Consider the following 22,905-nt stretch of genomic DNA (forward strand, 5'->3'; position numbering starts at 1 on the left):
TTGGATTTTAGATAACTTCAAAAAGATATTTAAAGCCTATTTTGTACTTCATAAACCTATTCTGCTGAATATTTATTTTCTGGTGTATGGGAGATGTATAGACAGCATGAAAGAGGCTACAGCACAATGGTTTAGCAAGTGTTCAATGCATTTATGTAATTTCAATGTCACACCACATTATGACTGCATTTAATCATATCAACAAGCAACTATAAAATTATAATTAGGCTTCTCTTAGAGAATAATGTTGCAATGGGAAGCAGCATTAATGTAGTTTACTGCATATATTTCAGGACTATCCCAGATAAAACAGTAAAGGCCTAACCTAAGAATGTTCTCACCTTTTAAAATTCGTCAATATGAACTCGATCCTTCTGTTGGGATGTCTGACCGTGGGCCAAAGCTGTCCTTTCTGCAGCAGAGTGAGATCTGTGTATATGAAACTTCAGCACCGTGTCAGAAAGCCAGCGGCCACACATCTTTCTGAGGGGAAGGGTTGGACTCTCGGGCTCAGAGCGGCCCATAAGGGAATTGGGAGCGGAAGGCACGTCTGATATTATCCTGTATCAGCGCACCGGTAACGGAGGTGGGGCCGGGGGCGGGACAGCCCCTGACAAAGTGGGAATTACCGGCGGGCACGGCTGGCGGAGCCCCGGCCCTCAGCGCCCCCCGCGCGCGCTCCCTCACGGCGCGGGCCCCGCCCCTCCCCGGGCGGCGGCGCGAGGAGCTGCGCGCCGCTTCGCGCCTTCAGCCCGCGCGCGCGGGGACCGCCCCCTCCGCCGCCTCCCATTGGCTGCGCGCGGCGCGCTGGGCGGGGCTGGCGGAGCGCGCGGCAACACTGCCGGGGCGCGCGGGGGGCGCGGGGCTCAGGGAACCGAGCTGAGCAGAGCAGAGCCGAGCCGAGCAGAGCAGAGCAGAGCAGAGCAGAGCACAGCCGACCGCCCCACGGGAGCTGCCCATGGCCGAGAGGTAGCTGCCGAGCGCGGGGAGCCGCAGCTGGACGGAGACGGCCGGGAGCGCGGGGGGTTTGAACTTAAGAACCGCTCCCGGCTCTGGGCGCAGGGAGGCGGGATGTGGCTCCGGGGACCGGCGAGATGGAGTTCCTGAGGGCCGGCGGGACGGGGCTGTGAGGGCCGGCGGGACGGGGTTCCTGAGGGCCGGCGGGACGGGGCTGTGAGGGCCGGCGGGACGGGGTTCCTGAGGGCCGGCGGGGCGGCACCCGCTTTCCTCGGGCTGGGAAGCGCTGGGAAGCTGAACCTTGAATACCGGTTTTCTAATCAGCTTCAGGTAATGGGTAAAAATTTGCTGCTCCGTGTTCGAGGTTTTTGTGTGGCTGTGGGAGTTCGTGCCTGCAGGGAGATACAAACTTTCCCCCAAGCACAGGGTTTGCGGTACAGTTATAATTAGTTTACTACTGCCTATGGATATGTGGACGCAAAAATGAAGCACTAACTGTAATAAATAGCAAGTTGCTTATATTTATAGAGATTTCCTACACTCTACCCGTACTGAACTAAAAAAAAACAAAACAAAACAAAAAAAAACCAAAAAAGAAAAAACAAAGAAAGAAACCAAACAAAATACTTATAAAAATTGAAGGGGACTAAAATTTGGTTTATATTTGAAGCTTTCCCCCTTTTTGCATGTAGGTTGGCCGTTTTCAAACGGCACAGTATTCTTTGTCATTAGCTGTTTGTAATTTCAGTTTTCAGAAGAAAACGGCTGACTCGCCTGATGCGATCCTGAGGAATGGGCTGAACAACAGATACCGTGTGCTGGAGGTCAGCGTGATCCAGAGGAATGGAAGTGACCCTGAGAAGCACCTGACAATTACAGCCTCCCCCTCACTGGAAAGTACAGAGCTGTGCATCCTTAGGAATGGCTGGTAATCCACACAGATGTTTGAAAAGAGAATGAAATTTTGTTTGTGTTGTCTGTGAGTTGAATTTTACGGCCTTAAAAGAGATAGGGGATCCTGAAGGAATCTTTGTTCAATGTAATATTATCAGTGTGCTAGCATAATGGGTATCATCTTGAGAGACCTGATCTCAGGTGTAATGTGTGTTGAGTGGGCACTGCTATCTTGCAGTTTTGTCATTGTAAAAATGCCTTTTTTCACTCTCAGGACTTCTTTAGGTCAACTCCTTAAAGGAATCCAGCCCAGAAAGAACGTTGAATCTGCTCTGTTGGTGTGTTATTTCTGATGCGCCGAGCCTGTCATTCGCAAGCACTGATTGTGTGGTGTGTTCCCTTGCAGGGAGTCTGTCCCCGTGGTTCCAGGGGACATTGTTCACTTGGAAGGGGAGTGCAGCTGTGGCACGTGGGTGGTCAGTGCCCAGAGCGGGTACCTGGTGCTGTACCCAGACCTGCTGCTCTCGGGCACCGCCATCTCCAGCAGCATCCGCTGCATGAGGAGGGCAGTGCTGAGCGAACGCTTCAGGGTGAGTGCTCCTTCCACACCGCCTGCCAGCTCCTGCTCCCCTGCTGCCTTAGCTCAGTGCTACATCTGCCTCTTGGAAATGGCATTATTAGCAATTCATAATGTTTGCAACACAGAATCATTTGGGGTGGAAACTCTCTGGTTGAGCTTCTCTTGTTTTTTTGAGAATTGCACCTGAAATAATGCAGTACTCTTTAATCCAGCTACTGGGCTAAATAAATGGTCTTTCCACTTATAATTCTGATAATTTTTTTGATGATCTCTTGCCACATTTTGTGTGGATACGAATCCTTTCTGAGGGATATGCCTCCTGCCATCCATATGAAAATATAACCACACTTGGCCAAGTTAACAGCTTGTGAAAAATGTGGCTAATTCAGTTAATGATTGGTGTGGGCTAACTCTGGAGTCTGAATCCAGCTGCTGGATCTTGCAAAGAGGAGAAGTGGTATTATCCTTGCTGATATATGAGAGATATTTGTGGTAGTGTCCTTGCTGATAAACAGAGCAGCAACAGCTGCCAGTCTGAGCTGATGGAAACTTCCAGACATGGTAAGAGTAAAAATCCAAATTAATAAGGGGATTTTAATGGAGTGGTAAACAGCCTGGCGGGGAACCTGTGACGGGAACAAGAAAATGAAGTACAGGAGATTAAGACCACAAAATGGTTTTCAACCCTTTATTAGAGGAGTAAGGGGGATAAAATAATTGTTGGGACAATGCACAGGGGCCTGACTGGGATAGCACCATCCCCCTGTTGTGAGAGCAATCTGTGAGAGATCCATATTACCAGTGTTTGGGTTCCCAGCTGTTTGGTAGTGACTCCTGCCAAGGTCATTCACTACCACTTTCAGTTCTTGTGAGTCTCCAGAGCCCAGCCCTGCTGATGGCTTCTGAGCCATCCTGGTGACACAGGGGATATTTTCTGTGAGCTGGTAGCAGGCAGGAAACTGCTTCATGCCAGAAATCTGTGTAAGATTGTAAGGAATGTATTTGCACTGGGAAATGCCTGCAGGCAGAACTTTCTGACAGTTTTATTTCAATCTGTGCTTTTGTTTCTTGCCTGCCAGTCACAAAGGATTGTATCCTGACACTGTCAGGGTTGGGATAGAGCAATAGGTGAGACCCACTTCAGTTCAGGCAGGTTTGGCCAGATAATCACTAGTGAGGTGAAAGCTGTCGTGATCTTGTAGCTAAATAAGTGCAGGCTGTGATGTAATGTAAATTCCTGCAAAGCAAATGCAGGAATTTGCCAGAGGAGTTGGCATGAAATGGGCACAGACCTTCAGCCATGGTGACATCCCTTCTGTTGCAGGGCTCTGAACCAGGCTCACCCCAAATGCTGGTTGGGACAATCCTTCATGACATCTTCCAGCAGTCAGTCACCAATGACCTGGCACCAGAAAAGGTGCAGGAGCTAGCAAATAAAATTGTGTATGGACAGAAGTACCTCAAGGAAATGTAAGTAGCATTGCAGCTGCCTTTTATGTGTGGAAGGCAGGGCAGGAACACTTTGAAGTAGCAATTTCAGTTGTACTTTAAAAAGTGTAGCACTGGTATCAGGAGAGTGTTCTGCCAAATGACTTTGCTTAATGGAAATTAGGGATCTTTTAATAAGATAATTCCCCATTTGATAGCTTAATTTTATTTGCCTTCCCTGCTGAGCTACTTGTGTATATCTGAACTACTCTTTTGGAGTAACTGTATGTGGCAGGGGTCTTTTTTACTTTTAGGCCAAGCAGGTTGCAGTGTCTGTGTCTGTAACATTTTAGATTTCCAGGCATCTCCTAAAGCTGATTTGAGTGGGACAAATAGTTAATTATGATCCTCAGCAATGAACCTGGAACCTTGTGACTGACCAAGAACTGAATTTCTGTTAATGTCATATCTTTATCAGGTTACTTAAAGTCTCAGTTGTTAGAAGACCTTTAACTTATTTTCTCAGCAGAACTAATAGAAATGCTAGGCAATGCTTAGTATTTCCCTCAGAAAGTGCAAGATGAATGACTGTTAGTTTTAACATTTTACTGCAGGCTGGATTAAAATAGAATTCTACTCATGTAAATTAAAAATCATTATATATAGACTTTTAAATTGTATGTTGGGCAATATCACTATCTGTTGAGTCAGAAGTTAAAGCTGTAGTGGCAAGATTTATTACTCTTAGTTCTGTTATGACTACAATATTTTGAATTGGGGCTGCTGAAATGCCTTTATGTCCCTCTGGGCCTCCATGAAACTTAATTTGCAATTCCTTATTGCATGTGCAGGCTACTGTTTATTGGGACTGAAAAGTAAGTTGCATAAGTCTGCTGCCTGTGGTCATTTGCACTCCTATGAACCTTTTTGTGCAAAATCCACTCTGTTGCTGTAGAATAATGACATTATTTCCAGTGGTTGCCAGCACTGAATTGTCTAATGCCACACAATTACATTCTGTGTCGTGTTCTGCCAAAATGCATGTAAGGAGCAGATGAGGATATCCAGACTAAAAGCAAATGGTCTTTTAATTTTTTATTCAATATTGCATGAATTGTAGGAATAGCCATATTTAAATGCATGAGTCTGGTACCCCTTTCCTGCAGTCAGACTGTTAATTCTGTTTCATCACATCTGCCACACTGATGCTCTCACTGTGCTGTACCTGTTGTTTCAAACGTTACACCAGAAATTCATGTTCTGGGATAGTATATCTCTTTTAATAGATATCCAGTTAATAGTTTTATGAATTGAGTTGAACTTCTATGAAACTGTTGTCATCTACAGTTTATAGATATTTATAAGAACTTGACAGTTACTTCCAATGATCTTGTTGCTACTCCAGGCAAATCTCTTTAGTACCACAGCAGATTTAGTACTTTGTTTCCTTCATGTGCATGCCTTTTTTTTTTTTTTTTTTTTTTCAGGTATCTCTTAAATGTGAAACAAGCACAAATAATGCAAGAAATAGAAGAATATTTGCCATCATTTTTTAAGTGGGCAGAAGACTTCATGCACAATCCAGCAAACCAAAACAAAATGCAACTAAAACTGTAAGAAGTCAGAATTACATTTAAAACCATTTGATGTTGTATATCTTGTTTAGTTCACTTGAAATTTTTGGAACTCCTTATGCACATCTGTTGGGTGATTCAGAGCTAATTCATGGCCCCACTTTTTGTAGAGCTGCCCTTGTGCTGCTTGTTTAGCTGCCTTTGTGAGTACTGGGCAGGACATGAAGCCTGAGGGGGAGCTGACTTCAAAATCTTTAAATCCTTGTGAGCAGCATGGTACAAACCAGAGCTTTTAGTGAGCAGAGGAGCAAGGGTATTTGAGCTGCTGACCAAAGTAGGAGTTACTGTAGGCATCAGCAAGACTGCAAATCAGAATGTGAAACTATTGATGAAATGGAGTTCTTGACTAATGAAAGATTTCTTTGGTGAAATGGTGACTTTACTCAAATGCTGCTGAGCTCTTCTTGTCCCTGGCTTCTTGCTGTTAATTTTAACCATAGAGTGTTAAAGTTTCAGTGAAATGGCAGGTCTGAGCAAAACTGTATGCCACTCTCAAGTGTATGACAGAGTGTGGTTATTGAGAAAAGACCAAAAACTATTGAAAACAGTTTAAAATCTCATTTTAACTTTGAAATTTAGATTAGTAGCAAAACTAACTGAAGTTAGTTTCTGATATATTGCTTCCTCTGTTAATGGGAAGGTTAGTTTGAGTGAGACTTGATGCATTTTATTTCTCAAGTTAGTGCTTAAAGGACACTTGTAATAATATATATTTAGTTGCAACACATTTTAATGTTTAAATATTAATAATAAAGGGAAGTTGTTAACTTCTGGCTTAATTTTCTTCCTAGGTCAAATGGTGGGAAAACAGAAGATGTATCTTCTAAGATAGAGGTTGTAGAGATCTTGGACATTGAGGAGAACATCTGGTCTCCCAGGTTTGGGCTGAAGGGCAAGATTGATGTTACAGCCAGGGTGAAAATCCACTGCCAGGGTGGAGTGCAGTCTCGGGTAATGCCTTTGGAGCTCAAGTCTGGCAAGGAATCCAACTCCATCGAGCACAGGAGTCAGGTACAGGCACCACATGGCTCATTTCACTGTCAGGGCTCTGTGTGCTTTTTTGTTAGGTGACCTGTTTTCTCTTATGAGTATGAAACACTTTGTATGTGGTACAATCTAAATTCATGGATGGCTCACCCTGGCGTGCCCAAAGCTGCTGGTATAAAATTCTAGTGAACTTAGTAGTAAAAAGTGTATACATTTACCACCTGCAAGCACACTTAGGTTTTTTTTATCCTGAAATGTCTGTTCTTCAGTCTCTTCTTACTACATTCAAATATGAGGTTGAAGCAAACTGTTTCAGGAGCTAGAGTTATACATATTTCCATATACCTGGCCTGATTTAGAGAGGTGGTAGCCTTGATATAAGGTTTTAAAGATGCCTTTTAATTTAAATCCTTGGTAAAATTCTTACCACTTGCAGCTTCTGGAAGACTTGTTATAATAATGGCTGTTTGGCCATATAAATTGTGGAAGAACTAAACACAGTTTAGAAAGTGTTTTGGTTTTAATGCTGTGCTGGTTTTGACTGGGTTAGCAATGGTTTTGCTCACAGGAGATAAGTGTGGGCTGTGTTCTGGGTTTGTGCTGAGCACAGTTTGATAGCACAGGGATGTTGCTGTTGTGGCTGGGCAGGGCTCACACAGAGCCAAGGCCTTTCCTGGGGATGATGGAAGTGAGGGGACACAGCCAGGACAGGGGACCCCAGGATCAAAGGGGTGTCCCAGACCCTGCAGCTGCTCAGCACACTCACTGTCTGAGGTGGGGGAAAGGAGGAGGAAGGGTGGGGGCACTGCAGGGTTTGCAGTGATGCAGTTTTGCCTTCCCAAGGCACCATTCCATGTGATGGGCCCTGCTCTCCTGGGGGTGGTTGAACACCTGCCCAACCATGGGAAGCTGTGAATGAATTCCTTGTTTTGCTTTGCTTGCATGTGTGGCTTTTCTTTTCTCTAGTAAACTGCCTTTATCTGAACCCTCAGCAAGGGTGGGGAGGTGAGTGAGCAGCTGTGTGGTGCTTGGGGTTACACCACAGCAACTATACTGGAACAATAGGTATTGCAGTATGTAAATATGTATTTATGTGTGATGTTTGCAGGTCATTCTGTACACATTGCTGAGCTTAGAGCGGAGGGCAGACCCTGAAGCTGGATTTCTTCTTTATCTGAAAACTGGTACAATGTATCCTGTGTCTGCAGCTCGCATGGACCGGAGAGGTGAAGCTGTTCCCCTTCTCTGGAAACCATCATTCTCTTAAATATCACTAAAATCTTGCTTTAGAACTGTAAAGCTTACTCTTGTGAAAATAGCTGTACTTGGGGATGCTTCACTTGTTATAACACTTGGGGATACTTCACTCATTACTTAGAGTTTACTTCACTCATTACTAACTTTTATGTTCAAAATTCAGTTGTTTTATTAATACCATGCAAGGACTTTGTGAATAATCAGTTCTTAGTTGACTAAAGAGTTGATAGCTAATTACTTTTGAGGTAGAAATTGTTACAAGCAAAACCATCAGCTTAGTTTATCCTTTTCTTGACAGAATTAATGAAGTTGAGAAATCATGTGGCCTTCTACTTAACACACAGTACCTATAAACCTGATGTGGGAAGGCAGAATTCACAGCTTGCTGCTTTGCCTCCTGTGATTGATGACAGTCAAACATGTAAATACTGTTCCCAAATGCACAACTGCTTTCTGTACAGCAGGTAAAAAAAAAAAAGTCTGACTAATGTTTTTAAATGAGATTGAATAATTGTATCTTTTGATAAAATAATTTCATTTCTGTGGTCGACAGTTTTGTATGTATTGAAGACTTTTCCACCCGAAAAGAATCTCCCACAGATTTCTCTACAACTTTTATGGTTCAGCTCCTGATCTCACAGAGACTTAATATGTTTGCTCAGGTACACTTTTTGCAAGACAAAATCTGAGATAAGTCTCAACAAAATACTTGATGACAATAACAGATCTGTTTAAGAAGCTTTATTCTTGCATCTGTCTGCAAGAGGCCATCTCTGGGCCTGAGTTCAGGCTGGAGAAGCACTTTTCAGCTTCACTCTGTAGAAGATTGTTTCCCTGTAGGGTATGACACAAGTAATACCTCGATACTACTCTGCTAAGTGTTATTGCATCTCCTGGTCAACAGAAGTAGTGAGCAAATATTCCATAAAATTTCACATGAAGCTATTGAATTCTTTTAACAACTGTGACAAGTTTTAGTACCTATACTGCACAAAAACCAACCAGAATTGTATGTGGAAGAGATCAAATGAGCTTTGTTAGAAAAGGAGAGCCTTGGGGGTGGTCTTGTGGAAATAGAATGCCTGATTGTTTTTAAAATTAGAGGTGTCAAAGTGTGTGATCTGCCTGCTATGTTGCCGTGGGTATTTGGATTGTTGCTATGCACAGATGGGCTTGCAGGTGAGAAAGGATGCAGGCTGAGCCTTTGTGTGGCTGGTTCTGTCCCCAGAGCTGTGGAGCAGAAGATGCCCAGTGTGGCCTTTCCTCCTGCTTTGGTGCCTGTCATTGACAGAGAGACCCAGCACCTGAAACCCTCCCACCTGGAGTATTTCAGCCTCTGGTATCTGATGTTGACCTTGGAGCTGCAAAGTGGAGAGCATAAAAAGGGATACAAAAATATATGGATGATACCTTCTTTGGAAAGGTAAAGTATAATTTCTAAACTCATGCCAATGATGCTTCCTTCCTTCCTTTTGTTTGTTTTGCATTTTGGTTTTGATGGTTGCTTGTGGGTGGTATGGTTTTTTAACTTGTGGGGTTTTATTCTTAATAGTTCTCTTACAGAGAGGATCTTAATCTTAAAATATTTCTGTTTTTAATACCTTCAGAGAGAAGGCTGGAGATTGTGTTGGAAACATGGTCAGAGTTGATGAAGTCCATGAAGTTTCTGAGGGACAGTATCTGCATTTTTTCCAGCGTAGAAACGGTGCCATACCTGGGACAAACCTGTTGGTTGGTGATCGAGTGGTTGTGAGTGGAGAGGAAAAGGGTCTGCTTGGTTTGGCTACTGGCTATGTTAGAGAAGCCAGTGGAACAAAAGTCTCCTGTTTGTTGGGCAGGTAATAGGATAAAAAGAGAAGTCTCTGTTTGCAAACACTGTGGCACCGGCTTGAGGAAGGGTGCTGCTAGGTGTCCAAAAAGCTGTGACATGTCCTGACCCTTCCTACTGGTGATGCCTCAGGGTTTAGCTTTTATGTTTTTCACATTCTGTCCTGCTTTAGTGTGTGGGTCTGGGTTTCACATCAGGGCATGGTGAGCTCTGTGCACAGAGCAGGGAGACAAAACAATTCCTGCTCCACCTGGGCACCAAGGACAAATGATCCAAATCTCAGCCCAGGAGCACAAACCCCGTGGGCTGGAGAGAAGAAAACAAGCAGGGTGGGACTGCCTGGGCTAAAGCTGGAATGGGACAATGAACTGCAAGGTGCAAATGGAGCAGAACTCATAAAAGTGAGAGACCCTGTGACCAGGTGTCCATTTTGTGACCATTTTGGGACCATTTTGGTTCACCTTGGGTGCAGCCCTGGCTGGGCTCTTGTGCTGCCCAAGGTGGAGCCATTGAGGAGATCCTTTTAATAAATCCCTGCTTTATTCTTTAGCTCCATCTAGTCTCTGTTCCAGGCCAGCCTTCACAAGGCGCCACTGGCTTTGGAGTATTACCCTTCAGAAATTCTCTTGTCTTAATTGAAACTGTCAGTACCTGCTATGTATGCCTGTCTATTTACCCAGGTTGTTAGAATAAAAGCACATTATAACTCCATTTCCTTACATCTCTAGCATGAATCTATATGGATACAGTGATTACTGTGTTAATAGTAACTTTTATTGTTCAGTCTATATTGTCTTTAAATTTGGCTTATGTTTTGTTATCCCTCATCATGCTTTCTTTAGATCAGTTAATAGTGTTTAGATCAGCTGTTGCTTCACTCTGGGATCTCTGGAAGATATCATTTAACATGTAGTAATAAGTCTTTAATCTACATACAGCTGGTAAACAAAACTAGTTCATCCATGTTCTTGTCATCCTTCAGGAATTTGTCCAACCTCCCCAAGAACACTGTATTCAGGTTGGACCATGATGAAGGAGATGTTGGTACAGGAGTCCCTTTTAAAAATCTTTCTAAATTGATGAAAGATTGCCCAGTCAGGTATGAAAAATCAACTTAATTTCACTCTTTCAATATTTTCAGATGAAGTTTCTCAACTGGTAACTCTTATTTGAGCTCAGTTTTGGCTTTTTTTTATCCACAGTGAAAGGCTCCGCAAACTGATCATTGATTTCCAGAAACCATGTTTTATTCAGCACTTGAGCTCTGTCCTTCCTCCTGAAGCAAAGGAAACTGTTGCAAATATTTTAAAAGGTACAAAATTACTTTCCCCAAAATGCTCTGCTTAGTAGTGTGTTTCTACAGGCAAAGTATTTATCATGCTATAAATGTAAGGAGTTTTTCCTACTTTGGGGTCCTGTGATAGTTCTCAGCTTAAAAATTTAAACCAAATTCTCACCTTACATGGCTTCCAACGAGCTGAAGACTCATTTAATCACAGGGAGACCTGATCAGATCCTTGTTCACAACTTTATTTTACTGTTGCTAGAGGCTGCAGTGGGCAGTTGCAGCCAGAGGGCCATGTGATTCCCTCTGTAACCTTTACAGGAGGAGGGGACAGAGACAGCTCTTGGGATGGAGGGAGAGGAAGGAGATGGGCTTTGAGGAAATATTTACTTGTGTAATCAATCACTCTTGCTAAGTTGTTGACAAGTGTCAACACAGTGTCATGCTTTGTGGCATTGATTTAAAAACAAAACTTGCTTAGGTATGAGGCAGCATCTTGTATTTGGTGGAAATATTTGTGCTCTGACAGCTCTGCCTTTGAAAACATAAATTTAACTGAGTTGTCTTAGAGTAAACCGAATTTTTTATAAAAACTCAGTTTGAAGTCTTACTTTGCCTGAGCTTTGCTTAGTCGTGATAGGTGAAATGTGCTGCTTGTTTGCATCAGGCTGGGGCAAACCAGCTCTGCTGTGATGTTTGTTCCAAACAACATTCTGCTGTATGTGCAGCTCAGCAGCCCTTGCTGTGAGCTGTGTGTTTGGTGTGAAAGTGGTATGATCAAACACAAGTGCTCAGACAATATGTGGAGGTGGTCAATTAATATATTAGAAAAAAAAGCCACAAAAGGTCTAAAAATAAAAATGTCTCCAGTGACTTATTTCTAGGACCTTTTACTACTTATCTTGTGTATTATGTTTAATGTCATATCTTCATTAAAACCTACAGACTTTGCTCAGTTCTTGCTGTGACTTTAGTAATTATTACAGTTTTGATGAAGTGTAGTTTTGATGAAGTAATTAAATTTTGCTTATTCTTCTGAAAGGTCTAAATAAGCCTCAGAAACAGGCAATGAAGCAAGTGCTACTTTCAAAGGACTACACACTTATTGTGGGCATGCCTGGAACAGGAAAAACGACTACAATATGTGCTCTAGTAAGATCATGTACCTTGGAGTTTTAATTCTTTTTGTGAGATTTAGAGGATAGAATTAAACCAGCTGTGTAGTGTCATGAATTAATCTGACTGTATATGTATCATTTCAAGGAAGAAAACACATTTCTTTTTGCTTAACCTATATTTGATAGAACTAAAATTGGATTTTGTGGAGTAGGATGGTCAACTGCTTGTGTAGGAATGTATGTGGGAGGGAGGAGATTGAAGTGTGATATTTAATCATTTCTGTGATGCTTTAGTGTTAAAATTCTTTGGCTCCAGATATAAGCAAGTGTTCAAATCTTGGGTTATAGCTCAAAAGAGAAAGTAGCCAGTCGTACTGGCTTGAGCAGCCACTGTGGATTGCATGAACCTGTGGGGCTGCATCCATGTGCACTCTGCCACCATCTCCTCTAGCTGCTGCTGCTCTTCTCCCCAGGAGAGAGCTGTAGGAGCATGCTGCACTCAGGCTGGGGGCTGAGGGAGGTTTCCATGACAGAGCAGTGCATCCCTGCTTCCATTTGCCATCAGCTCGTGGAAGGAGGAGGCTGGAGAGCTGCTGCTGTCTCCAGATCAGCCCATGGCCTGAGCCTCCAGTGGCTGCATTGCCATGGGAGCAGTGCTGTGGGAACAGACTGGAGAGCTGCTGCTGTCTCCAGATCAGCCCATGGCCTGAACCTCCAGTGGCTGCATTGCCATGGGAGCAGTGCTGTGGGAACAGACTGGAACAGGCTGCATGGCTGCTGCTTACCCTGGGATCTTAGAGTGCAGTTCCTTGGGAGTGCACATGCAGGTTTGGCTCTGTGTGAGCAGTCCTGGAGCCTGCTGGCCATGGGAGCCCTCAGGACTTGCTGCCCACATTGCCAGCTGACACATCTGGCCAGGGAGACTGGTACAGACCAGGTCATGTTTATTATTGCCTCCCTCCAAAACCCCTTGTGCTTTCCACCTTAGCAAACCTGGGATTGTTGATTCTTGCAGATGAATCCTTTTCTGCTTCTCCTTAACAGCTTCTCCTTTTCTTTCCCTTTGCTGCTCATTAGGTGAGAATTCTTTCTGCTTGTGGATTTAGTGTCCTCCTGACCAGTTTTACACACACAGCTGTGGACAATGTCCTGCTGAAGTTGGCCAAATTCAAAGTTGGTTTCTTGCGCTTGGGCCGAGCTCAGAAGGTTCACCCAGATATTCAGAAATATACAGAAGAAGAAATCTGCAGGTCCAGATCAATTAAGTCTGTAACAGATTTGGAAGAGGTCTATAATAGTCAGGTGAGCAAAATGGTTTTTTGCTAGCCCTTCAAATTATTAAAGATAATCGCATTAGTATTTTGTTTGGATGCTGCAGAGAAGGAACCCATCCCAAGGGTGTGTACTGCTGTAAGAAATCTGAGCTGAAAGAGATACTCAACCTCTGCATTGTTTCAATTTCTTTATAGCCAGTAATGACCTACATTAAGTCTGCAAGTTGAGAAGCTTTGTTTATGTCCACACAAAGTAACTCATCATTGTAAGTAATAAGCCCCAAAGACCCCAGTGCTTCTATCTGAGGATTTGTGGATGGGCTGCTGCAGCCTCCTTTAGCATTCTTTACATTCTGCTGCTGTTTGTGCCTCCTCCCTCCCACTGGTGCTCCTTGTGCCATCAGTACAATCAGCAGATGGGGAGAGGAAGAGGAATGCTGTGCAGCTGACCTGGCCAAAGCCTTATCTCTGATTGAAATATGAGTGCTGTCTGTGTGAATGTCAATGCAAACCATAATGGCAGCTGGGTCATACGAGTCAGTGGCAGCTTTAAATTAAATTAATTGAAAGAATAAAGTTTGATTCTTTCAATGAATTTAATTTGGAGTTGCAGTAAATGCCAACTTCACAAAAGCTGCCATTTACTTTTTATTGATAAGTATTGCTGGGGAATGACTGAAGTCAAAAGGGGATGACTTGGCATTTCTTAGTTTGGTCATTTTGGGTTGCAGTGGAAGCACAGTTGTGGGGAGAACTGTGCTGCTGTTGTTGTTTTATCTTTTCCTCAGTATTGAAAAAAAAACCCGAACCACCTGATTTTTCACTGTAGTCATTTCAGCACACTCCATGAATTGTCCCTGAATAGAACCTGGCATCACTCTGAGCACATGACAGGAACAAGTTGTAGGCTACAGTCTGCTCTAAAGCTGGTTTTGTTTGTCACTTGCGATTGATACAAGAATATATCAGGCCAACATATATCTAAGTGATGCTGATCTGATTTCAAGGCTAAATACTTTGATTTCTGTGATTTTGCAGTTTAGTTCAGTTTAATGAGAATTAGTTTTTCTTTTGATGTGGAGAATACAGTGCTAAAGGATATAAAATGTACCTTATCCTTGAAGCGTGTCTCCATTTTCAGCCAGTGGTAGCAACCTCTTGCATGGGAGTGAATCACCCCATCTTTGCTCAGAAGCAATTTGACTTCTGCATTGTTGATGAAGCTTCCCAAATCAGCCAGCTCGTCTGCCTGGGCCCGCTGTTCTGCTCCAAAAGGTTTGTGCTGGTGGGGGATCATCAGCAGCTGCCTCCTCTTGTGCTGAATGCAGAAGCAAGGTAAGAGAAAATGCTGCTGGACAGTTCCTAGTCACAATTTCAGGGAAGGCTCTTGCAGTGTTCTGATTGACACATTTTGATTTTTTGTGTTGTAACAGAGATCTTGGCATGAGTGAAAGCTTATTTAAAAGGCTGGAACAAAACCAAAATGCTGTTGTCCAATTAACTGTGCAATACAGGATGAATAGGTACTTTCAACATTTATTTTTTAAAATGTGTTATTGATGTGGGATTGAAATGGTGAGATTTTTTATGCCTTTTCTTGTTTTTTAAATCTTTAGTAAGATTATGTCATTGAGTAACATGCTGGTCTATGAAGGCAAACTGGAATGTGGCTCAGAGAAGGTGTCAAATGCCACTGTTAACTTGCCCAACCTAAAGAAATTGAAACTGGACCTTGGGGATGCTTCAAAGTCATGGCTGAAAGAAGTCCTTGATCCAGACACAGCTGTGTGTTTTCTGAACACAGAGAAGGTAAAGTTCATTATGCTCTTTCAGCATATAAAACTTCATTCAGCTTAGGTTGGGTAAAACAGGGAACTTCAGGAAGTGTTCTTGCAGCATCATGTGAAGTGTGCAGCACACAAAAACATCCTTGGCATTGTTGGCAGAGCTGGGCAGGGTGGTACAGCTGCTGCTGGAAACATCACACCTGAGAACAGCTGAAAACTTGAATTTAGATCCTATTGCAGAAAATATTGAATGGACTTTGAACTTAGTTCTTCCTGTTCAAGGTGTGCAGCCATACTGGGTGTCCTTGTTTCCATTGGCTGAGGGTCAGTGTGGCAAAGCTGAGAGCCAGTGGCAGCAAAAACTGCAATTCTCCATGCAGTAATGCAGACATTCTATACATTGAAGTGTGAGGGATGGAGAAATTGGTTTAGGTGTGTCCTTCACGGAGACCCAGAATTCTGCTGGGAAAGTAAAATGCTAGTGCAGATAAAAATTCTGCAAAGAAATTGACTTGCAGGAAAAATAAGGAAGAGTTTAAACCCATGGGGAAAAAGATGAATAAATTAGTACCTGTTTGTGGTCTCCAGTACTTGTCACTGTACTTGGTGATTGGATTATGATTTGAGTCTTTCTTCCTCCTTAACAGATTTTGTGTTGATTCCTATTAATACTGTGTTTTGCCAATAATATAATATAATTTTGATATAATTATCAGCTTTTATGATCTTTTATGCTGACTGTGGTTAGAACTCACCAGTGATTCTATGCTCTCTGACATTGTACAGGATTCATGTTTTTTTCCAGCAGTTTGATAGAACCTCTTTAATGACCTAAAAACAAGCAGTGTTTACTTTGATGGCTTACAGAAATTTCTAAAAATGTCTAAACCAGACAGAGACATTTTCCAGGAATGCCTCGACAGCTGCAGTTCCTGTCCCAGCAAGGCAGACAGTTGGTCCCAGGGAAGAGGCCTGTTGATGGGAATCTGGCTGAACCACTGTTTATCTAGTAATTATAGCAAAATTGCTAATGAAAAAGTAGAGCTTCTGTTCCATTTTTTTTTTCCCTAGAAAGCCCATCTCAAGTGTAAGACAGCTGTCCTCTTCATAGAGCCAGGAGGAGAGTTTTTATTTCCAAAATATTCTAGATTTGATGAAACATGAGGTTATAATGCCATTTCTCCTTTTGGACTTCCTGTCAGAACTGCATGTATTGTGGCAGTCATGGAGGGAGAAATGGAAAAAAACCCCACTGAACATGACAACAAACAGAACCAGCCTTTATTTCCTTTGACTTCATAGGAGGTTTTTCCCCCATGTATTGTTTATAATGTAACCAAGAAATGCTTATGAAGAAGTAGACTTGGGAGAGAGGGATACAAAAATATTCCAAAATATTCTAGATTTGATGAAACATGAGGCTATAATGCCATTTCTCCTTTTGGACTTCCTGTCAGAACTGCATGTATTGTGGCAGTCATGGGGGGAGAAATTAAAAAGCCCCACTGAACATGACAACAAACAAAAACAGCTTTTATTTCCTTTCACTTCATAGTAGGTTTTTCCCCCATGTATTGTTTATAATGTAACCAAGAAATGCTTATGAAGAAGCAGACTTGGGAGGGAGGGATACAAACAGAGAGAGAAGGAAGAGGAAAAAACACCATGACACCACCAGGAAGCTTACATTTATTATGCTGAAAAAGCCTCTATTGTTTTCTGCTTAACAATGCAACAAGTTTGTGACAGCAGTGGGAAATCTATTTATTTCTATTCTGCCAGCCCCTGTGTCAGTCTGCACTTCTCTGACAGCTTGGTGGTTTGAAAAATGACATCCTTGATTTAGGGCAAATCTCCTGAGAATTTTTAGGCCCACGTTGGTTTTGTTGGTGGTTCTGCTGGTGTCCTATGGGAACAGGAGAAATAGAAATGGAAGCATGTGTTATCATAAGCATGACACAGCTTTTAGGACTTCTTTCCTGAAATCATTTTTGTGTAATTTTTAGCTACACTAATGCAAGCGTGGTCAGAAATTACCTGTGCAGTTAAACAGTGCTGTTCTGATTGAAGAGAACTTGAGCACAGGGGGTTTGGAGGCTTCCAAGCCCACTTTCATTGCTATTGGTGCTGCTTCAACTCCAGAGAAGGCAGGAGTCAAACAAAGAGAAAAAATTACCAAACTGTGACACTACAGTGACAAGATTTTACATCCTGAGCTTGTTGGCCTCATTCATACATGATATAGAAATGGCAGGTAACAGTTAAGAAATGGTAAATTCAGTGAATGTTTAAGGGTTGGGAGTTTATACTACAATTTATATTACCATTTTGGATAGTTCTTGTGTAGGTGTAAATGTTGGCTTTCAAACGTGTAAAAAAATTATCCTTTCTGCCATGGAATGAAGAAAATTCACTGTAAATAATGCTGCATGGAGAGTGTTAAAGCAGAAGTTCCATGTAGAATATAATTAGCTCTTTTACCTTATCAGCAGGAAAATGTCCATTTTTGGGTTTTTTGATTTTGATGTATAATGCTGAACTGTAAAGTTCAGAGGATTAAGTCTGGCAATTTCTTAAGGTGACAAGCTAGTGCTAGAAACTTATTTTGGGGATTGTTCCAATTTGTTTTGCAAGTGCAGTATTCTGAAGTTAATTCACAGTACAGGCTCTTCTGTTTAGTAAAATTTAGCATTTAACTTTATTTCTTTACTTCATACCATCAGTATAAATCCACATATGACTCAGTGAGTTAGGGACAGAACACAGTACCCCATTACAGACAGCAAAAGTCATTGTTTTCTGTTTGTATTTTCAAAGGTCCCAGCACCAGAACATGCAGAAAAAGGTGGCATAAGCAATGTGACAGAAGCTAAAATAGTGCTTTTCCTCACATCCTTATTTATTAAGGTATCTTTGACTTTATTACCTGGTTTGGAGGGAGACCTTTTAATATTTTTACTTTGCTTTAGTAGTGGTGGCTGTATGTGTTGGGGGATAATCTTCAGGATAAATTGAAGGTTGGTTTCATGTCAGTGTAGTGGGGAGCCTGAGGTCTGCATTCCCTTCCTTGTCCTTGCCTGCTTGGATCTGAGATGCAAAAAAACCAAAAGCTGGATGCTAAATTTTTTTAAGAGATGAGGGAGGGGAGAGGATTTGCTTTTGTTCCTTCTTCATCCAGAAATACAGAGCAGGAGCTTCAAGTGTTCACCTAGCAGTCTAAAGAAGAAAGAAAACATGAGTTACTCCAAGTTCCCAAGCTTTGTCTTAACTTGGCATAAAGACAGATGTCCTTGAAATCCTCATTTTTCTATTTCCTTTAGTTAATATTTGTTACACTTACAGTTCCTTTAATTTAGATACAATACCTTGAGGCACTGCTAATAAAAAAAATTAATTAGAAGAATCTTTCTGACCATACTGAGTTTCCCAAGCCAACTGCAGTGACAGATTTTTTCTCTGCTTTCTCCTTCATTCAGGCCGGCTGTAAGCCCTCAGACATTGGCATCATCTCACCCTACAGACATCAGTTAAAAACAATCACTGACTTGATGGCAAAATGGAAGGAGAACAGAGTGGAAGTGAACACGGTTGACAAATACCAAGGAAGAGACAAAAGTATCATAATTGTGTCCTTTGTTAGGAACAGCATTGATGAAAATGTAAGTTGGTCATTTTAACTTTGTTCCTGTTGGGATCTCTGCTGGTCACAGTGACCCCAAGAAGAGTTGGGAAGTCTCTTTTCCCAGCCTGGCACTTGAAGAAAGAGTCAGAGTTCTTCATTTCTCAGTCTCAAGGTTGTTTACTGTTCCTTATCTATAAAATTCTTTCTCCTGCCCTGCCGAGGTTTGCTCAGCAGGACAGTCCAGGCACTCTGCCTGCCCCAGGGTGGTGTTATGTCTTTATACTAAAAACTACCTGTACAATATTTACCATAACTTCCCAATGCCTATCACCCATGTTAGACACTGAGCTTCTACTCTAAACCAATCTGTGAGTGCCAACACCACAGCAGAAGATGGAGGCCAAGAAGAAGAAGGAGAAAGGCTGGACATGCTCAGATCCCTCCATCTTTCCCCCTGAATCCCCATTCTAAAAACCCCAAAATCTACTTTTTCACCTCATGATAAATTCACTGTCATTCTACTTAATTTGTCATGGCCTGCAGATCTTCATCTAAGGTTGGCAATTTGCTGCATGGGTGACAATCAAACCCACAGGGCCATTTTGGGCTCTGTGCCAGGGTCTCTGAGCCCCCTGGCAGGGTCTGGGCTGCTCAGGACAGCCAGAGGGATGTCCTGGCTCCTGACATGTTCCAATCAATTTCAGTGGTTTAGATGCATTTTGAAGAGGAGTGGTTTATGGCCATTAAGCAGGGAAAATAAAAGCAAGTGGCATTTCCTTTGCAGCTGGGCTCCCTGCTGAAGGACTGGCGCCGCCTGAACGTGGCCATCACCAGAGCCAAGCACAAGCTGGTCATGGTGGGCTGTGTTCCCTCCCTGTGCTGCTACCCTCCCCTGGAGAAGCTCCTCTGCCACCTGCAGTCCCAGGCAATGATATCCTTTTGCCCCGTGCTGCTGTGGGAAAGGGGAAAGCTGGGGTTGACTCACTGAGGTTTGAGGGGAGAATGGGAAGATCTTTAATTTTTTAGGTTATACTTTTAACAGTGATTGGCAGCACAGCACAGAATTGCTGATTAGATTTGCCAGAAGTGCACTTGAGATCAAGCTAGTGGATGGGTTTAGAACCTTCTCTGTCTTTAACAGCAGAAAAAGTCAGTGCTGACTTGCAAGTTAACTTGGCCATAATTTTTTATTTTGTATTTTGATGCCTGAATTTTTAATTTTTAATGCTTTTGCATTTTTTCCTGTGATCATTTCGAGTTTCTTGGCATCTTAACATCAGTGTGAGAGCTTTCTTCCACTCAGCACATCTGCTTCATGAATAATCTTGGTGGAAAGGAAAAGAGTGTCACTTTCAGATGACTTGGTAATTTTTTCTCTCTCTCTGGCATTGTACTGAATAAGCTTTAGCTATTGCTGTTTCCATCTCCTGTTTAAACAGGAAAGAACCTTGTTAGCTGCTTTCTTTGCAAACAGCCATGCATATTCGAACAGGTTTTGTGAAAGCCAAGGGTTGATAAAATGCTTCCTTAACTTGCTACATCTTGAATCTTCCAGTCGGGGCTCATGAAAGTATCCACAAGTGTAACATCTTATGAGTGGGAAGATGGAAAGTTTTACAGGACTTTGTATCTTCACACTGCAACACTTTTCTGCTGCTGTTTAATGTAAATAGCTGGGAATTGGGCTATCAGTGCTGATGTGCACTCCTCAGCCTGGAGGCAGCCAAAACAGGAAGCATTCAATTATTTGAAAGTTTCCTTTCAGCAGGGTAACAGACATTTATTGAAAAAGCTGATGTTACAGAACTAAAGTGCTCAGCTTGTGACAAACCAGAAATATGAAGCACTCTGTTCCTTCCTGCTGGATATTGCTTTATTCTCTTACCTTGATGAGCAGTTACCTGCAGAAGGGACTGGGGAAGCACTTGAAGAGGAAGGGAGTGTAAACCAGTGTTGTACTGAGTCAGTATTCTGGGCTCAATTTGGTTTTAAAAACTTGAAAATGTCGTTTACATACAATAATTCCATTTGCCAGAATTCCTAATTAAGGTGCTGTGTTGTGCTGTTTGGAAAAAAAAAAAAAACAACAGAAAAAACTTCTTCCTCTTCTTCAAAACCTCACATTGTCCTTTGAAGTCTACTCCTGCTTTTAAAAATGCTGAAGTCTTTTATACTTATATGCATAATGTAATTAATCTCCCATGTGAAGATCCCTTGATGACATTTCTGATCTCTTGATTTTGCATACCTCAGGGAGAAAGGTGGTGCTGATTCACTTCATCCCCTGTGTGTGCTCAGCAGATCAATCTGAAGTGAAATGCTTCATGGTAGAACTCTTGTTTTCAGTTCATCTGATCTGTAGCCTTCAAAACAAAAAGGAAACAAAGCTAGACTGCAGCTCACTGACTAAGAAGCTTACATGCTCTGGTTGTATTTTTTAAAGATGATGGCATATAAACAACAGAAAACACCTTTTACTTGAGACATCTCTGTTAGTTTCTTTATGCTACCTCATATTCTGCACCAAAGATGCTGAGAAGTTTCTTTGCAAGGCTGCTGGTAGAAACATCAATTTTTTTGTTCTTCAGAATCATTAGCATTTGTTTTCTCTTGGTTCAATGTCAAGTAGCTGTGTGCATACAGTTGCAGACAAACTTGTTAAATGTGGGCATTTTCACTCTTTTAAACTGCTCCCTAACTTTTTGTAATGTTTGAACTAATAAAAGTTTGCTGTTGGTTTCATTAAAGTTGTTTATACTTTGTTAATGTTTCATTTTATACAAGGCAAATATTTAGAATGATGCAACAATAATTTGAAAAGTTGACAGGATGTTCTCCTTTTTCAGGTGAAAATACATGCTTCATCAACTGTGCCTGTGCTCTGGGTCTTTCAAAAGATGAAAAAATAGGGTAAAATATGCTCTTTATTATAGTAGTGACATCAGAGTGCTTTTTTAGAAGATATTTTCTTTCTGTGTTTAGGATCTGTGTGTAGAAAGCTCTTAAGATTTCATTAATCTGCAATGCTTATCCAGGATTGCTTGGTGTAAGAAACCATCCAGGAAATGGTTTGCATTCTATTAAAAACTTAATACATAAATTGAGGGTATTGCCATTCCATCACAAAGTTGCATGAGAAACAAACAGAAGAATCCACTTGCAAAATGCATCCTTCCCTGTCATGTGGTAAAAATTACACTGAGCAGCAAATCCTGAGCCTACAGATGAAACCATGTATTGCCCTGGTAGTCTCAAACAAAATTGAGATGTGATTCTCTAAAACACTCTGTGTTTCAATGAATATACAGCAGGTGAGCATCTTCTAGCAGGAATGGATCACTTTTTCTGGGTGCTGCCTTTGAAACAGCCCTTGGTGCTGCTGGAAAAGATGCAGATGCATGCCTGCTGGGTTATGTGTTTGCTGGGATTCCCAGAAATGAATAAAAAAGGAACTAAAGGAAATTGGTTTATGCCAGGCTAGCAGGATCAGAGTGTGACTATTTCAGAATTGTTTAATATTTAAATGTATAAGTTCCTTTTTCCATGTAAGAGGTGGGAAGAGTGGCTCTAAGTGTCCCTGTCACCATGGGCTGTGGTCTGTCCCTTGTCCTTTGGTCCTTCCTTGCAGGCCCAGGCAGTGACACCCTCTGTGCTGTTAATGCAGTCTCTAAAGCTGGGTAAGGAAAATAACACTTTTTTTATTTTACAGGTTGCTGGTTAGCCTTGCCCAAAAAGGTGAGAGGAAAGAATATCTATTAAGGAAAGCATCCTGTAGTGCTTAGGGTGCAGTAAGCATCGGCTGAGATCCCATCTGGCTGTGACAAGCCTGCTTGCTGATAAACAGCTCCTTGAGTTTTGGCTCTTTTCCAGCCAGATTCACATTCCAGGGCTTTTGAAAATTAAACCCCAACATTTAATTTTTTTTTTAAATGCTGGTTTCGGTTCCCCACCACATTACCTTTGAAAGTACTAAACTCACAGATTTTTCTAGAAGAATATTATTTATTCTGATACATATTACAGAATTAGTATCTGGAATGAATGCTAGGGATTGAAGCTTCATGTCACGACAGAACGGCAGAGAAGCCTTGAGGCTTCCTGTGCCCACGCCTGCCCTGGCGCTCTTGGCCGCTCTCCGGGCGGGCAGCTGGGGCCGGGGGCGGGGGGGATATCGCGATAGGGGCGGGGGCGGTGCCCGGGGCGGCGGGGGGATTATCGCGATAGGGGCGGGTCCTCCCGCCGCCGGGGGCGCCG

At 42.3% G+C, this 22,905-nt stretch overlaps 1 protein-coding gene across 1 annotated transcript; it reads left to right on the top strand.

Annotated features, from left to right (window-relative positions):
* The first annotated feature begins 1,094 nt into the window (after positions 1 to 1,094).
* Positions 1,095 to 20,247, top strand: DNA2 (DNA replication helicase/nuclease 2). Its single transcript, XM_054288335.1, has 21 exons — positions 1,095 to 1,126; positions 1,706 to 1,885; positions 2,258 to 2,441; positions 3,756 to 3,901; positions 5,347 to 5,472; positions 6,285 to 6,504; positions 7,589 to 7,706; positions 8,036 to 8,201; positions 8,966 to 9,160; positions 9,345 to 9,575; positions 10,548 to 10,664; positions 10,768 to 10,877; positions 11,893 to 12,002; positions 13,046 to 13,270; positions 14,384 to 14,577; positions 14,676 to 14,765; positions 14,859 to 15,051; positions 17,847 to 17,936; positions 18,506 to 18,688; positions 19,436 to 19,582; positions 20,191 to 20,247. The coding sequence occupies exons 1-21, from the start codon at positions 1,095 to 1,097 to the stop codon at positions 20,245 to 20,247; spliced, it is 3,114 nt and encodes a 1,037-aa protein (XP_054144310.1).
* The last annotated feature ends 2,658 nt before the right edge of the window (positions 20,248 to 22,905 follow it).

The sequence above is a fragment of the Melozone crissalis genome, unplaced genomic scaffold (genome assembly GCF_028551555.1).
Source record: "Melozone crissalis strain CALT ecotype California unplaced genomic scaffold, PUWL_Pcris_2 ptg000062l_1, whole genome shotgun sequence".
In the NCBI taxonomy this organism is placed as follows: Eukaryota; Metazoa; Chordata; class Aves; order Passeriformes; family Passerellidae; genus Melozone; species Melozone crissalis.

Bases quoted from the DNA above. Each gene is read 5' to 3' on its own strand.
- DNA2 (XM_054288335.1), top strand. From the start codon at position 1,095: ATGGAGTTCCTGAGGGCCGGCGGGACGGGGCT. The intron at 17,937-18,505 runs GTATCTTTGACT...TCCTTCATTCAG, and splicing joins TCACATCCTTATTTATTAAG to GCCGGCTGTAAGCCCTCAGA. The intron at 18,689-19,435 runs GTAAGTTGGTCA...TTTCCTTTGCAG, and splicing joins GGAACAGCATTGATGAAAAT to CTGGGCTCCCTGCTGAAGGA.